The 16,437-nt window shown below is 61.5% G+C and overlaps 1 protein-coding gene across 1 annotated transcript in view; it reads left to right on the top strand.

The window, feature by feature from the left end:
• NPHP4 (nephrocystin 4) overlaps positions 1 to 16,437 on the top strand; it is an 81,837-nt gene that overhangs the window by 3,451 nt on the left and 61,949 nt on the right. The window contains exons 3-5 of the mRNA XM_040987647.1: positions 8,436 to 8,608; positions 9,511 to 9,575; positions 13,050 to 13,205. Of these exons, the coding sequence (XP_040843581.1) occupies positions 8,436 to 8,608; positions 9,511 to 9,575; positions 13,050 to 13,205 (394 nt within the window). The remainder of the gene's footprint in view (positions 1 to 8,435; positions 8,609 to 9,510; positions 9,576 to 13,049; positions 13,206 to 16,437) is intronic.

The raw sequence follows: 16,437 nt of genomic DNA, 5'->3' as shown, positions 1-16,437 counted from the left end.
CCATGGGCAAAAACCAGTCAGTGAAGTGACATGCCCGGGTCGAAGGTGATGCCAAAGCTGTGCTTCCAGACTGCGCAGGTGGCACTGGCCCCAGCTGAGTGGCCTGTCGCTGCCCAGGGTGCTGTGCGTTGGCCATCTGCCAGTCCTGTGTTCCTTCTCCACACGGCTGCACCAGTGGCGCAAGGTCGTGCAGCATCCTGCCGTGAGGGGGATGGCGGTGCTCACCTCATAGGTTACAGCCATTGGGTGGCCTCCAGTGTGGTAACAGAGGACTGCCAAGGTGTGAAAAGTGCTTAGAAGGGGACCTACAGGTGGACAGGTCAGCCTGCCTGGGCAGAGTGCAGAAGGGCCAGTCTGCCTGGCCAAGTCGCATAGGACAAGATGAGGGTGCTTCCGGCAGGACAGGGTTGCTGGCTTCTCGTGGGAGTGTGGGGAGCCAGTGCGTGGTGTGGCAGGGCAGGGGAGCTGGGCCCTGTGAGGGTGGGTGGGCCTGGTGTGGCAGGGCAGGAGTTGGGCCCTGGTGAGGGTGGGTGGGTGCGGTGCGTGGTGTGAGGCGTGGAGTGGCAGGAGGGAGCTGGGGCCCTGTGAGGGTGGGTGGGCGTGGTGTGGCAGGGCAGGAGTGGGGCCCTGGTGAGGGTGGGTGGGCGTGGTGTGGCAGGGCAGGAGCTGGGCCCTGTGAGGGTGGGTGGGCCTGGTGTGCTGGTGCAGGGCTGGGCCCTGTGAGGGTGGGTGGGCGTGGAGTGGCAGGGCAGGGGAGCTGGGCCCTGTGAGGGTGGGTGGGCCTGGTGTGCTGGTGCAGAGCTGGGCCCTGTGAGGGTGGGTGGGTGTGGTGTGGCAGGGAAGGGGAGCTGGGCCCTGTGAGGGTGGGTGGGCCTGGTGTGCTGGTGCAGAGCTGGGCCCTGTGAGGGTGGGTGGGCGTGGCGTGGCAGGGCAGGGGAGCTGGGCCCTGTGAGGGTGGGTGGGCGTGGTGTGGCATGGCAGGAGCTGGGCCCTGGTGAGGGTGGGTGGGCGTGGTGTGGCAGTGGCAGGAGCTGGGGCCACTGTGAGGGTGGGTGGGACCAGGTGTGCTGGGAGGAGCTGGGGACCACTGTGGAGGGTGGGTGGGCCTGGTGTGCTGGTGCAGGGCTGGCCCTGTGAGGGTGGGTGGGCCTGGTGTGCTGGTGCAGAGCTGGGCTCTGTGAGGGTGGATGGGCCTGGTGTGCTGGTGCAGGGCTAGGCCCTGTGAGGGTGGGTGGGCCTGGTGTGCTGGTGCAGGGCTGGCCCTGTGAGGGTGGGTGGGCCTGGTGTGCTGGTGCAGGGCTGGGCCGGCAGCCTTCCCAGGGCTGCTGTGGTTTCACTCTGAGAGGCAGTCATGTCATGGCAGTCGTGCTGATGAGCTGGGCTGTACCATGTGCACTGGCTGGGAGGAGCTGGGGGACCATGTGTGAGTGGGAGGAGCTGGGGGACCACGTGGAGTGGGAGGAGCTGGGGGACCACGTGGAGCAGGAGGGGCAAGAGGACCATGTGTGAGTGGGAGGAGCTGGGGGACCACGTGGAGTGGGAGGAGCTGGGGGACCATGTGTGAGCGGGAGGAGCTGGGGGACCATGTGTGAGTGGGAGGAGCTGGGGGACCATGTGTGAGCGGGAGGAGCTGGGGGTCCATGTGTGAGCGGGAGGGTTGGGGGACCATGTGTGAGCAGGAGGAGCTGGGGGACCATGTGTGAGCAGGAGGGGCAGGGGGACAAGGTGTGAGCGGGAGGGGTGGGGACCACGTGTGGACACTCAGGCCTGTGGGGACAGGGTGCCTGCTGAGGCTGCTCCCTGAGAAGGTCATGGCTGCACTGGTTTTACCTTTGTGGGGTTGTGACAATGAGCACAGCCCGGCGCTCCCACTGTCCTTGGCACCTCTTTTCTGCAGGAGCGTGTTCTGGCCACTGTTGGCCTGCGCCTCAGCTGGCTGTGAGTGTGTCTTCCCACCCCAGGGGTCCTGCATGTGTCAGCACTGTTGTCCCACGCTCACGACTTCATGTGGCGGTGGAGGAAGACGCTGTATGAGGCAGGCAGGTGACGCGCACCGCATGATGCTAGCTCGAAATGCGTGCGACAGCACTGATGCCAGCCAGCTTGTTCAGGCGGGTTTTTTGTTTGTTTTTAGAATTAATGTACTTGAAAGAAACAGAGAGAGACAGATCTACCATCCACTGGTTTGCTCCTCAAATGGCCACAATGACTAGAACTGGACCAGCCCCAGCCCGGGGAGCCGGGAGCTTCTTTGGGTCTCCCACGTGGGTGCAGGGGCCAAAGCACTTGGTCCACTGCCCGCTGCTTTCCCAGGCCAGTAGCAAGGAGCTGGAAGTGGAGTAGCCGGGACTAGAACTGGCCGCCTGTGGGGTGTGGATGCCACACTGCACTGCAGCACCGCCCCTGTAGCTCAGCTCTCCATCGGCTCTCTGGCCAGTGTGCCCCCGAGGAGTTTACACCGTGTGGCGGGCGTGTGGCACAGCGACCCTCCCGCCGTCCTCTGGGCACTGTGATGCTGCTCCAGGGGGCTTGTCTTGGGTTTCTGGTGACCTGTTCTGATGCAGCCTGTGTTGTTCTTGGGGTGACCTTCCAGGGCTAGCGGGTTGGACTCGTGCATAGAAGGGGAGGCTGAGGCAGCCAGTGGAGGACTGGGTGGAGGTTGGCGTGGTGAGTGCTGGTGCAGTGTTTGTGCTGTTCCTGCTCTGGGCTGGCCTTGGGCTCCGAAGCACTTTAGGTCATTGCTTCCTGGTCAGGTGCGTGGAGAGGGAGTTGGTGCCCTGATTATGAGGTGGTGTGTGGTGGGATGGGCCGTGGGGTGCGTGGGGTGCACAGCTGTGCTCTGAGCCTGTCCCGATGCCCCTCTGACTTGGGGCTTGAGTTTTGGAAGTGGAGCAGCAGCAGCGTGGGAAGGCCTTGCTGTCCCTGGCCCCTCGCCTCCCCTCATCTCAGCTTTCCTCTGAGAGCGCTTTGCCCCCTGCTTAGGGTATCTGCCTGCCTTACTTGGTAAGCATGACCCAGGTGGCCGTGGGCCCTACATCGGAAGGGATGGGCCATCTCCCTCCTCTGGTCCTCGGGCTGTCTGCACAGGTCATGGTGCCAGAGTCAGTGTGCAGGACTCACTGCATTCCTGTGGCCGAGGGCAGGGAGCCGCACCCCCTCTTCTACCACCCTAGGAGCCACGCCACTGCCTTCTGTAGGTGTTCAGATCCAGGTGCTGTTCTGTGGTGGGGCCTCCTGGGCCGCTCCCCCCTTCCTGTCCCGAGCCTGGTGGGGCAGAGGGCAGGGGTGGGAGAGAGGATGGTAGAGCAGGGTGCTTGATGTTTCTGCAAGAAGCTGCACCCTCCAGCGCTGGAGTCCCTAGGGTGGAGACGCAGCAGGGCCTGTGCGGGCGACAAGGATGCCATGCTGCCCTCCTGCAGCTGCTGTGCCCGCGGTGAGCAGCAGGGGCCAGTGGCGCTCCAGGAGTGAGCTGCCGGCCACTCAGCAGCGGGCCTCCTCGGGCTCCTTGCCTTTCAGGGAAGAGGAGGGGGTTTGGTAGACGTGCAGGTGACTCCACAAAGCTCTTCTTGGCACTGGGTGTGTGCTCGGAGGCCCACTTCTGTGTCTGCACACGTGTGTAGCAGGGTTGTGTAGGGGTCCCGCAGGTGGGCAGGCCCTGGCACCGCGGTGTGGTGGTTTGACTGCTGTTGAAACGGAAGGGGGAGAAGATACCCCTTATTTTCTCTAGAGGTGATTCTGAAGTTTGGGGAAGATCTTCTTCTGGTTTCCTGCACACCACCAGCCTAGGTGGGTGATCTCATTTGCAGTGGCAGAGAGCTGTGCCTAGGCCCCCTGGCTGTCTGGTGTAGTGGCCCTGTGCGCCTGGGTTTGCCGAGCTGTGCGTGTGGTTCACAGCCTAGGGGAATGGGCTCTCTCCTTGACCCACAGACGCACCCGTTCCTCCCAGAGCCTGCTCAGGTGCCCCCGGCTGTTGAGAAGTACGTCTGTGTACCCGTGTGTGGGGTCTGCGTGGTGTGGGGGGCCCTGGAGAGCAGCCCCCTAGACCTCGCTCAGCTCCGAGCTCAGGATCTGCGTGCTCCTCCGAGACTTCCCCTGTGGAGAGGAATCGCCCTTCACTTCCCCTGAGGTGGTCAATAACTCATGCTTACACTGCAAAACGTCTCCTGAAAAATGCTCCTGGAGACCACAGGGCCGTGCAGTTCCACATTGCCTTTTGCAAGGTGGCCATAGCTCTTCCTTTGGTCCACTCCTGAACTGGCCCTGGCATAGCTTATTTCCCCAGCTTTGTTCCTTGGAGGAGGGTGCTGGGCCAGCATCCTGGGGTGCTCTCTACACAGCTGAGCCTGGAGCGGGGTTGGGGGGCCTCTCTGCTCCGGGCACCAGAGCGCAGGTGTCGCTGCAGCGGCCAGTCCATCACGGGGTAATTGGGTAGCATCCCGGGCTGTGGCAAACGATGAGAAAGCGACTCCTGGACAGCTCGAATCCATCAGAGTAAGGAGAGGCGCGTAATTGCCCCTATGGAAGCGGCCTGTGTCAGGGAGCATCAGTGTAATCCGAATGAAATTCCTGCACGCCCTTGCAAGCGGCGTGTACATCAGCCTGCCTCTGGAGGTGCTTAACCCTCTCGCTGCAGGGCCAGCTGCCCCACGTGTTCTCTGTGTGGCCGGCAGGGAGGCCATGGCCCCCAGGGTGTAACCTACCTCACGCGCAGGGGCTCCTTTGCTGGGAGCGGCTTCCCGTAGCAGGTCTTGGCCGCCCTTCTGTCTGCAGGGAGGCCCCTTCTTCGGGGAAGGTGCTTTCCTCAGCCCACTCCTGGGGGGCTCTGAACCCCACGTGGAGGGATGCCGGATGCCAGAGGACCTCGCTCTGTGACGCTGCCAGGGCTGGGCTCAGTGCTGTGGCGGTTGAGCTGCCCACCGTCGGGGACAGCTTGCAGATGACCCCAGCAGCATCTGCGGGATGGCTCCCCCTTGGGGCTCTGGGCTTGGAATGCCCGGGAGGCCTGGCCTCGGTCCCAGGTGCTGGCTGGATGTGGCTGGGTGTCGCCAACTCCCTGGGCGTGGTTCAGCCCTGTGACCCTAAGCTCATTCATCTGTATGTGAGGATGGCAACAGCATGGCCCCCCTGGGGCCCCTCCAGGCACCCAGTGTGCAGCCGGGGTCCATGAGCACCTACTGTGCGCCAGGCCCCATGCTGGAGCTGGACGTCCAGGGCATCTGTGCAGTGGGGGAGCACAATCCTTTGCAGAGGCGGCTGGGCCCACTGTCGGCCCTGTCACTGTGGGTGACAGGTGGGAACCACGCCCCGGACAGAGTGGTGCCTGTGTTTTTGAAGCTGAAGGCGTTAAGACAGGTACATTTAAATGATTTATTAACCTGTTCAGCCTGTCGGGGAGGAAGCTTGTCCAGTGCGGACCGAGTGAGAGGTGATGGGTGGGTGGGAGAGAAGGGAGCCCGCGGCTGCTGTGTCGGGGCCATCCTGCAGGCGACTTGACAGGCTGACTTGCACTGTTCATCTGGCCTTGCCCATTGGTGCTCAGTGTCCTGCTCCACAGTGCCACTGCCACCACGCTCAGCCCCTGTGCCAGTCGGGAAGGCCACCCATGGGCCCGAGGCCCCAGTGACTTTGTGCAGATGGCTGGAGCCGTGCACTGGGGCCTGGCTTCCTGTGCCCGGAAGTGTTATACTCACATGGGGTCTGGAGCTTTAGTCCTGATGTGTCCTGCAGGAAAGTGTGTGCAGCTGGACCCCATCGCCTGTTTCCTGGGTCCTTACACGTTTTGCGTGGTGCTGTCCCTGCACCAGAGGGCCAGCAGACAACTTCCGGCAAAGAGTACGTGTCCCTTTCGGTGGTCGTTCTGGCAGCTTTCCCGGCTGGGCCCTGCTGGCCCACTTCACTCTGCATGTCGGTACCTGGGCTTCTGGCCGGGACTCTGGGACTTGGAGGGTTTGTTTTGTGTTTGGTAAGCAGAAGAGAGAGGCGGTAGCCCTCGCAGAGCAGCTGGTTGCACAGCCTTTGCCAGAACCGCTTCAAGGTGACCAGTAAGTATCAGAGCCAAGGGTGAGAGCGAGTGGTGGCCGTTCAGGTAGCTCAAGCGGGCGCCGGTGCGCAAGGTGACGTGGCGTGCTTGACTTTTAAGAGACAGCGCTCGAATCCCGGGAACAGACACATAATTCTCTCTTAGCCCCAGCACTTGTCCCCTCCCGGTGGTCATTATTTCATCATTTTGCAGTACGAGATAATAGAATGACGATTTATGCCCCTGGCTGAGGTTTTAATGTGTCTCTCTGTTATCCCCGGCTGACAGTCTGTGATCACAGTAAACGCTTTCTTGGTGACTCCATGGTAATGCCTCGTTAACAGTGGGTTCCTTCCAAGCTTTAGTCACACTGGGGCACCCCAGCCTCGGGTTCCTTCAGTCACACTGGGGCACCCCTGGCCTCGGGTTCCTTCAGTCACGCTGGGGCACCCCTGGCCTCGGGTTCCTTCAGTCACGCTGGGGCACCCCTGGCCTCGGGTTCCTTCAGTCACACTGGGGCACCCCTGGCCTCGGGTTCCTTCAGTCATGCTGGGGCACCCCCGGCCTCGGCCCTCCCTGCCTGTCTCTGTCCTGGGGGCAGGGACTTGCTGGTGCTCGGCTGGTGGCTGCATTCCAGGGATTCCCCCACACGTGGATGTTGATTTGGGGACCATTGCTCGATGTTGCCTTCGGTAGCCGGTGGGTGCCTGCCTGCTGCTGGTCAGCCGCCCAGCCCTGCGGCCCCGGGCCTGTCCTCTGTGCTGTCAGCTCTCACTAAGCACGACAGAGCTGGGGGAGCGGCAGCACAGAGGAAGCCGTGTGCCAAGTGTCGCTTGTCGCTCCCTGGACAGCAGGGAGGCCCACAGTCAGGGCATGACGTTGATTGCAAATAGCCACAGGAATGCCACCTGTGTGGCTTAGGTCCCAAAGACATGCTTTATAGTTTTTAAAATTGTGTTTGACAGAGAGAGAGACAGACAGACAGACAGAGATGACACACGCACACGGAGAGCTGATTTTCCATCTGCTGATTCATTTCCCTGAATGTCTACATTGACCAGGGCTGGGGGCTGGGAACTCCATCCGGGTCTCCCAGGCAGTGACCCCCCCCGCCCCACTGGGGGCTTTTACCTGTGGCCCCCTAGGGTGCCCAGGAGCAGGAAGCTGAGCTGCGGAGGCTTGGACCCTTGGCACACTGCTGTGGGCCGTGAGTGCTCTAAGTGCTGTCTTACCTGCTGGGTGTCGAATGCCCACACTCCACAGAAGCTCGGTAAGATGTTCCAAGGAGGTTTTTGTTTAAGGGAGGGACACACACACACAGAGCGTTTTCCATCTGCTGGCTTATTGCCTAAATGGCTACAGTGACTGAGGCTGGGACAGGTGGAAGCCCGGAGCCTGGTGCCCCGTTGGGCTCTCCCACAGGGGTGGCAGGGTCCGTGTCCCTGGCCTGCAATCAGGTGTGTTACAGGGAGTGGGCCTTGAACTGGCATTCCCACCATAACCTCCTTCCCAGCAGTGCTGGCCCCCAAGGTGACCTTGTGTCTGAGGGAAGCGATCAGTCGGGCTCTGAGCACCTGAGGAAACCTCCTTAAACACAGGCCCGGTGGCCAGGCCACGGGTTGGCAGGCCGGCAGCCCATGTCACAGTGCCCGTGATAGACGCCAGCGCCCACTCCTGACTCCAGCATCCTGCCGGTGCAGACCGCGGCCGCCAGCCGAGGGCTCAGGAGTCGGGGCCCTGTCCCCAGCGTGGGAGTCCGGGCTTGTCTCTTTGCTTTGGCCTTGGCCTGGCCGCGCCCCATACTTTTAGCGAGTGAGCCAGTGGACAGGAGTTGTGCGTTATCTGTTCCTTTCTCTGTTGCCTCCGAAATAAATAAATAAATGGATAAAAGAACTTAAACAGAGTTAGTCTATGTGGACCTTCACTCAGTGACAGTCACACGTCAGCATTGGCAGCTTGTGACAGCCGTTGCATTCGCTGGGCCTCGTGTGAGGCTCCACAAGGTGTGGGGGTGGTCAGCAGGCCAGTGTGTTTGCGTTGGGCGCGTTCTTAGCCCCTCTTGCTGGTCCTGCGTGGTGTTGTCCGTCCCACAGGGCAGGGAGGCTCATTGCCCTGATCCTGGTTCCCTGGTCAGTGACGTTTGCTGAAGTGTGGATGCAAAGTCTGATGTCATGGGTGCCAGGCGCCCTGGAGCGAGGCTCTGCTGCAGCACGTGGTTCTCTGGGGGCCCCTTTCCTGGGCTCAGCCTCTTCCCTCACACCCTGGGCAGGTGTGGCTTTCCCTGCGAGGGCGCGTGGTAGACAGGCCCAGGTCCCGGGCACCCTGCGGCCTCCCTGCCGTCCCCCCAGCTGCCCTCCTCGCTTCCTTTTCTGCAAGGCTGAGGACGTGTGGTCCACCTCTGATTTCTCTTTTGCAGCCCCTGTATTTTCACACGTCCCTAAACCACCCGAACATTGTGGCCGTGGTGGAGGTGGTTACCGAAGGCAGGAAGCGGGACGGGACCCTCCAGTCGCTGTCGTGTGGCTTTGGAATCCTCCGGATCTTCAGCACCAAGCTGGACTCTCCCACCCCTGCTTCTCAGGACAAGCGGTATCTTCCTCCTCATGTCCTCGCTGGGGTGGGGGCTGCCCAGCGTCTTACTTCTCATCTTTTGGTGACACTGGAGACCAGCTTGTCAGCCCTGCCTGCCGCAAGTCCCCGGCAGTGTTTGCTGGGGTGGCTCCCTCTTGGGGCTCTGACTGGGCTTGGAATGAAGCCCCAGTGAGGCCTGGCCCCGGTCCCAGGTGGTGGCTGGATGTGGCCGGGTGTCGCAGATTCCCTGGGGGGTTCAGCCCTGTGACCCTAAGCTCACTCATCTGTATGTGAGGATGGCAACAGTGTGGCCTCCTGGGGCCCCTCAGTCATCAGGTTGAGAGCTTGTCTCCCCCAGGTACCCAGTGAGCAGCTGGGATCTGTTAGCAGACCCTGCTGACCACCTGCTGTGTGCCAGGCCCCGCTGGAACTGGACGTCCGGAGCGACTCAGCTCATGCTGAGTCCTGCCAGCTGGGCTGTTGTCACGTTTTCCCCTATGGCCCCCTCGGGCTGGGTGGTTCTTGCTGGCACGGGGGCTGACCAGTGCAGTATCCTGGCCTCTGGCCCTGCTGTCCAGTGGGTCATAGTGTGTGATCGCCGCCAGGGAGAAGCTCAGCTGCAGTTTGTGGCCACAGCACGTCGTCCTGCACTGTCTTCCGTGGTGGCATTCCAGGGTTCTGCATGAGCTCCCAGTGTCCTTGGCCACCAGGGCACAGGGCTCTTTGTATGCCAACTCGCTGGGCTGAGAGCGCTGGGCACCTGGGGAGCCAGTGCTGTGGTCAGCTGCCTGTGTTTCCTGCCAAGGACGAGCTGGACTGTGTTTAGAAAGCTCGTGGGGGCAGCGGTGGGGGGAGATGTGTGGCTGACCTGGGGGGCGTGTGGGTGCAGGTGGTGACATGGTCCCTGCTCTGTCTTGCAGGTTGAGGCTTTACCATGGCAGCCCCAGAGCCCTCCTGCACCCGCTGCTCCAGGACCCCGTGGAACGTAAGAGTCCAGCCGCTCCCCTGGGCCCTGTTGTGTCATGTGCCTTGTGAGAACCTGCTCACTCATTCCTTCACTTTGGGAGAACTTCCCGTGGATCTGGAGTTGGGTGTCATGTGGAGAACTGGGCTGCACAGCCTGGACACAGCCTGTTACCCTGTGACAGTGTACGAGGGAAGGATGTGGCCTTGGGAAGGGGCCCCTCAGGGGGACAGCTGACCCCCTGTGTGCTGCTTGCTGGTGCTGGCCGCTGGTGCTCAGCCCTACATGGTACAGTCACCCGTCACCCCAACTCTGGAGTCTCTGTATGTTCCTGGGAAGGCCCACCGGTCCCTCGTCTTCTGGAAGGTGCAGTGGCCAGAGGCTGCCCCAGTGCAAGGAGGCTTTCTGCTCTGCCCAGAGCCAGAGGGACACCAGGCGGGCCTGGCCAGGAGCTGGCAGGGGAGGTGTGGGTCCCTCTGCCGCTGGGTGGGAGTGTGGCAGGTGTGGACCCGGAGCTGAGGCTGTGCCCGCTCTGCGCCTGTGATGTGTCTTTGAGGCTGCTGCCTGGTTCCCTGGCTGGGAGCGGGTGTGGGCGGTGGGGGCAGGCTGAGTTAGAGGTGGTCCAGGGTGGGTATGGGAGCAGTCGGAAGCTTGGTGGTTCCAATTCGGATGCATTGAATTCTTAGCTTTCTAGGAATTCTCTCCTGCAGGATCTTTAGGAACCTTGAGCAGCGGGCTTGGCATGGTGTGTGACCACTGTGAGTGTGAGTCAGCGTATTTGAACACTGGCACATGTTTGAATACCGTGTGTGTATGTGAACTCTAGGCATGTAACATTTGTGCATGCATGTTTGAATACTGTGTGTCTGTGTGAACTCTAGGCATGTAACGTGTGTGCATGTATGTTTGAATACAGTGTGTGTATGTGAACGCTAGACACGTAATGTGTGTGCATGTATGTTTGAATACCGTGTGTATATGTGAACACTAGGCATGTAACGTGTGCATGCATGTTTGAATACCGTGTGTATGTGAACTCTAGGCATATAACATGTCTGTGCATGCATGTTTGAATACCGTGTGTGAACTCTAGACATGTAACGTGTGTGCATATATGTTTGAATACCGTGTGTGCATGTGAACTCTAGGCATGTAACATGTGTGTATGTATGTTTGAGTACCACGTGTGTGAACTCTAGCCATGTAACGTCTGTGCATGTATGTTTGAATACCGTGTGTGTATGTGAACACTAGGCATGTAACGTGTGTGTGCATGTATGTTTGAGCAGTATGTGTGTGTGAAATGTGGGCAAGCATGTTTGTTGCTTGTGCAGTTTTGGGGCCCCCTGGGGGTGCCTGCATCCTCTGGGCTGTGCAGGGCCATGACAGGAGCCAGGTGTGGGAACACTGGGGTGCCAGTGTCCTCTGGGCTGTGCAGGGCCCTGAGGGGAGCCAGGTGTGGGAGCACTGGGGGTGCCTGCATCCTCTGGGCTGTGCAGGGCCATGATGGGAGCCAGGTGTGGGAGCACTGGGGGTGCCTGCATCCTCTGGGCTGTGCAGGGCCTTGACGGGAGCCAGGTGTGGGAGCACTGGGGTGCCAGTGTCCTCTGGGCTGTGCAGGGCCCTGAGGGGAGCCAGGTGTGGGAGCACTGGGGGTGCCTGCATCCTCTGGGCTATGCAGGGCCATGATGGGAGCCAGGTGTGGGAGCGCTGGGGTGCCCGTGGCCTCTGGGCTGTGCAGGGCCATGATGGGAGCCAGGTGTGGGAGCACTGGGGTGCCAGTGTCCTCTGGGCTGTGCAGGGCCCTGAGGGGAGCCAGGTGTGGGAGCACTGGGGGTGCCTGCATCCTCTGGGCTATGCAGGGCCATGATGGGAGCCAGGTGTGGGAGCGCTGGGTTGCCCGTGGCCTCTGGGCTGTGCAGGGCCATGATGGGAGCCAGGTGTGGGAGCACTGGGGGTGCCTGCATCCTCTGGGCTGTGCAGGGCCTTGACGGGAGCCAGGTGTGGGAACACTGGGGTGCCTGCATCCTCTGGGCTGTGCAGGGCCCTGAGGGGAGCCAGGTGTGGGAGCACTGGGGGTGCCTGCATCCTCTGGGCTATGCAGGGCCATGATGGGAGCCAGGTGTGGGAGCGCTGGGGTGCCCGTGGCCTCTGGGCTGTGCAGGGCCATGATGGGAGCCAGGTGTGGGAGCACTGGGGTGCCAGTGTCCTCTGGGCTGTGCAGGGCCCTGAGGGGAGCCAGGTGTGGGAGCACTGGGGGTGCCTGCATCCTCTGGGCTATGCAGGGCCATGATGGGAGCCAGGTGTGGGAGCGCTGGGTTGCCCGTGGCCTCTGGGCTGTGCAGGGCCATGATGGGAGCCAGGTGTGGGAGCACTGGGGGTGCCTGCATCCTCTGGGCTGTGCAGGGCCCTGAGGGGAGCCAGGTGTGGGAGTGCTGGGGTGCCAAGGCCTCTGGGCTATGCAGGGCCCTGAGAGGAGCCAGGTTTGGGGGGTTTGGGGGCACTGGTGGTGCCAGTGTCCTCTGGGCTGTGCAGGGCCATGACAGGAGCCAGCCACAGGCCCGTCAGCTCATCTCTGCTGTTGGCACTTGCAGAAGAGTGTCAAGTGGTGATGTAGCCTTGGGACTGAGAGGTGCTGTCTACACAGCAGGAAAGCCCCCTCCCTGGGCTCCCCTGGACCCCCAGGGCCCTGGCACACACATACACACACACACACACACACACACACACAGGAGTGTGTGAGGCTGTCCTGGGCTTCCTTTCCTCCCTGTCCTCACGTGGCCTCAGGCTGCCTTTTCCACCTCCAGGAGGGTTTCCCATCCGTGCAGAAAGCCCTCACCTTTCATGCATGCTCTGGTGGTCCAGGGGGACCGAAGTGGGTGCCATAGTTCCCAGGGAACTGTCTGGGCAGCTCCCACGTGGAGGCTTTGTTCCTCTGTTGGCCTTCTCTGGAGCCCTTGGGCAGCTCCTACGTGGAGGCCGTGATCCCCGCTGGCGTTCTGTGGCACCCCTGCCGGTTCTGCCCCTGCAGCCTCGCAGGCAGACGCCCCCCCAGAGATATTTCCAGCGTCCAAGGAGCAGGTCCCGTTCCTGAGCGCGGGGCCTTGAGCATGCAGTCTTCGTTCATTCCTCTCCTTGAGGAGCTGGTTGTTCTCAGCTCTTTCTTCCATGAGAGAATGACCAAAGTGAACCTGTCGCGCTTCGTGGCCTTCATGCACTGTGCACATGGCCAGCATGGCCAGCCGGTGTTTGGAGGGGTGAGCTTCGGACACTCCCGGCTGTGGTCACTCGGGGAAGGCAGGCAGGAGAGCTTGTTGGGTTGGATGGAAATCAAGGCCCTTTCTCACTGCACTCTGGTCAGAGGCTTGCCTCAGCCGGGTGTGGCTGCTCCCCTGTCTGCTCAGGGCCGTGTGTTCTGTCTGGGAGTTCCTCTCCAGAGTCCTGGCAGTCTGGTGCCTCTGGTCCCAGCCATCCCATGGGCTTTTCTCCCCACAGAAAACAAGCACCTCACTGTCATTGAGGGCTGCAGCCTGCAGTACAGCCTGAAGCCACACCCACCGCTGGAGCCAGCCCTCCACCTTCTGCCTGAGAACCTGCTGGTGTCGGGGCTGCAGCACATCCCTGGCCTCCTGCCGGCGCCCGGGGACACCGGTAAGGGCTCCTCGCTGCTCTCTGCTCCGGGCGTGGGGGGCTGGGGTCAGGGACCCTCCCTCGGATCCTTCACGTTCGTCCATCCCTCTGCACGTACTTGGCTGCTTCTGCCCCTTGGCGTGGGTGAGGGATGCTGCTGCAAGCACACGTGTACATCTGACTTTCCAATAAAAATAAGTAAATCTTAAAAAAAAGCAGGGCAGGCTTCACAGCTGTGGCAGGAAAGTAGCAGGGAGACACTCGGGGTGCAGGGATGGGTGCCAGGCATTCGCTGATTGGGGTGCCTGTAGCAAGGCTGGTGTGCACGGCGTTGGCAGCGTCACTGGCTCGCCAGCCCCGACCGCAGTCGCCCTGCTGAGTGGTCACGGGCGCTTGGGCCCCTCAGTTCCTCCATTGCTGTCTCTTTCTTCATTGCTCTCCAAGCTGGCAGGCCTTCGTGGCGGTCTTGGGAGAGCAGGATGCCGGGCCAGTGGTCAGGCAGTCCATGGGGACTCTAGGTCCTGCGTCATTCTCCCCTCCTGTCTGGAACACACTCCACCCGCGCCAGCTGGGCCCTACCAACTTGCTGTGTGAACTGCACACCCTCTGGCTGCTCCAGCCGCACCCCGTTTGTTCATTCGAGAGAGTCACAGTGGAGGGAGAGGCAGAGTTCTTCTGTCGGCTGGTTCACCCCTAGCGTAGATGGTGGCAGCTGCTGGGGCTGCGCCCGGCTGAGCCAAGCAGCTGGAGCTCCCTCCGGGTCTGCTGAGCACTGGCCAGCTCGTGTTGCTTCGTCTAGGCTCTTTAGTGGGGAGCTGCTTGGGAAGTGGAGCGGCTGGGACTCAGAGCCAGGCTCCTGTGGGTGCCGGTGTCACAGCCTGCAGCTTGACCCGCTGCGTCACAAAGCTGCCCCCCTGCCCCACCTGTGCATCTTATCTTGAAATTCTTGTTTCCTCCTGACTTGTCCGCCCGCCCTCGCTGCCGTCCTCCTGGCTTGGTGTGCCTGGCGCTTGTGGGGACCGACCAAGGGGCCGCTCCCCACATCCTTTCCCTGCTGTACTCTGATGCTTGCAGTCTCCCTGGGGAGCCTCCTGGCCTCAGCTCCCCACTTGCCTGCAGCCAGAGGCACGGCCTCTGCAGGCCTGGCTCCTTCCTGTGAAACCAAACTTGGAAGCCTTGTCTTGGGGTGGATGGCCTGCTGTAGAGAGGCCTCCTGAGGCTGTGCCTTCTCAGGGCAAGAGTCCCCAGAGGTTTTTGCCATAAGTGATCCTTTGAGGGTGGCGTTCGGTGGAAAGACCAGCATAGCTGGCCAGATGCCCATGTCCCCTGTGGCTGGGGCAGTCTTTTACCTACAGTTCTGCCCGATTCCAGACCCTGGGCAGCTGTGGGGTTGGCTCAAGAAGCCGGATCCCTGCTGCTACACGGGAGGCCCGGGTTTAGTTCCCCGCTGCTGGGGTCGGCTGGCCCAGCCCCACCACCATAGGCGTGTGTCAAGTGAGCCTCTTCTTATTTCTGGCTCTCTGCCACTTAAATAAATAATGACAAGATGTTGAAACAGACCCTTGTTGGTCCAGCTCCATGTTCCTGGGGACAGTGCCTTGGAGTCTGCATTTTAAGCAGCACTGTGGGGTTCCCGGGGAGGCCTGGGAACTGGGTGTGGCTGCAGGGAGTGTCCCCTGCTCCAGCACTCGTCACCTGCCCAGCACCTGGGCGCTCGCTGCTCAGGGTACCGTGCCGTGGCATGCCGTGGGGAGGGGAGAGTCAGGGTGGGGTTAGTCCCCACACCTCCTGTGAGCACCTTGACTTTTGTCTGTTGTTGGCCTCTTGATGTAGTACTGAAGACTGTTTCAAAATGACCAAATGAATCATTTTTTTTAAATTAAGATTTAATTACTTTTTGCTTGAAAGAATTAGAGAGAAAGAGGGAGAAGGAAAAGAGGGGGCGAGTCCTGCATTTGCTGTTTTACTCCCCAGTGGCCATAGTGGTCAGAACTGGGCTGACTCCAAAGCCCGGAGCCAGAGCTTCCTTTGGGTCTCCCACGTAGGTGCCGGGTCCCAAGTGGAGGACAGTGGAGGACACCTGCCCAGCCCCTGCCCCGTGCTCACCTGCTGTGGCTCCTGCCCAGCCTTTGCCACACTTGGCTTTCGTCTGGTTGTGTGCCATGAGTGCGTCCTTGTGATTTGAGATTGCAGCCGAGGGAGACGTCCCCTGGGAAACCCGTACCCCTCTCGGGGTGTTTCTGGGTGCCTCCTGAGGCCATCTGTGGGAAGGGTGCTCCTGCTTGTTAAGTATTTGCCAGCAGCCCTCCTTTTCTCTGCGGTGCCCTCATGGGAGCCCTCGAATAAGATGGCTTATCACCAAGTGGGGTGTGTTCTCCCAGGGGAGCAGTGTTAGTGCTGGCAGCCGCATCCCTCTCCGACGCTGTGGTGACGGGTAAAGCCAGGGGCAGCTGGAGGCGTCCAGGAGTAGCCAGAATGGATGTGTCGGGGTGGGCACTGCCCCTCCCTTCACCGCCGAGGACTCGGATGCCCAGTACAGGGCTGCGGCAGCAGGGTCTGCACCAGCTGCGTGAGCCCCCTCTTTGTTTCCTGATCCGCGGTGTGCAAGGCTCACCAGTCCTCTCCTCTGTGGGATTTGCTTGTTCAGCCTCTGCTGGGCTCCGGCCTCCTGTGCATGTGTGTCTGGCATGGTGGCCTCCTGTCAGCGGGCCCTGGGCACCTCTGAAAGTGAGCCTGGGCGCCTCCTGACAGCGGGCCCGGGTGCCTCTTGTGGGCCCGGGTGCCTCCTGACAGGGGCCTGAGTGCCTCCTGACAGCGGGCCTGGGTGCCTCCTGTGGGCCCGGGCGCCTCCTGACAGTGGGCCCGGGTGCCTCCTGACAGGGGCCTGAGCGCCTCCTGACAGCGGGCCCGGATGCCTCTGTGCTCCTCTCTGCCTCTCCCTGCCACCCTGCCTGCTCCTGACTTCTCTCTCTTTCAGATGGCTCTTCAGGGTAGGGTGAAGTCATGTGTCTGGGTCCTCCCTTTGTCCTGCTGCAGCTGCACAGAGCTGGGTGGCTTGGTTCGTAGGTTCTTTATGAGCACGTAAGTGCCCTGGGGCGTGGGTGCAGTCCACCAGCTGCCCAGGGTCCTGTGCTGGGCTGGTGAGGGGCCAGGAGGTGCCGTGTTCCCACTTGGTGTGGATGGAGGGAACAGGTGGTGGAGATGGACTTGTCTCGGTACCCTTGGCAGATGTGACTGAGGGTGTGTCCTGTAC

The sequence above is a fragment of the Ochotona curzoniae genome, unplaced genomic scaffold, assembly GCF_017591425.1.
Source record: "Ochotona curzoniae isolate NIBS_2020 unplaced genomic scaffold, NIBS_Ocur_1.0 contig_4792, whole genome shotgun sequence".
Classification (NCBI taxonomy): domain Eukaryota; kingdom Metazoa; phylum Chordata; class Mammalia; order Lagomorpha; family Ochotonidae; genus Ochotona; species Ochotona curzoniae.
The sequence above is the reverse complement of the archived record's forward strand: the minus strand, read 5'-3'. Positions and strand labels throughout refer to the sequence as shown.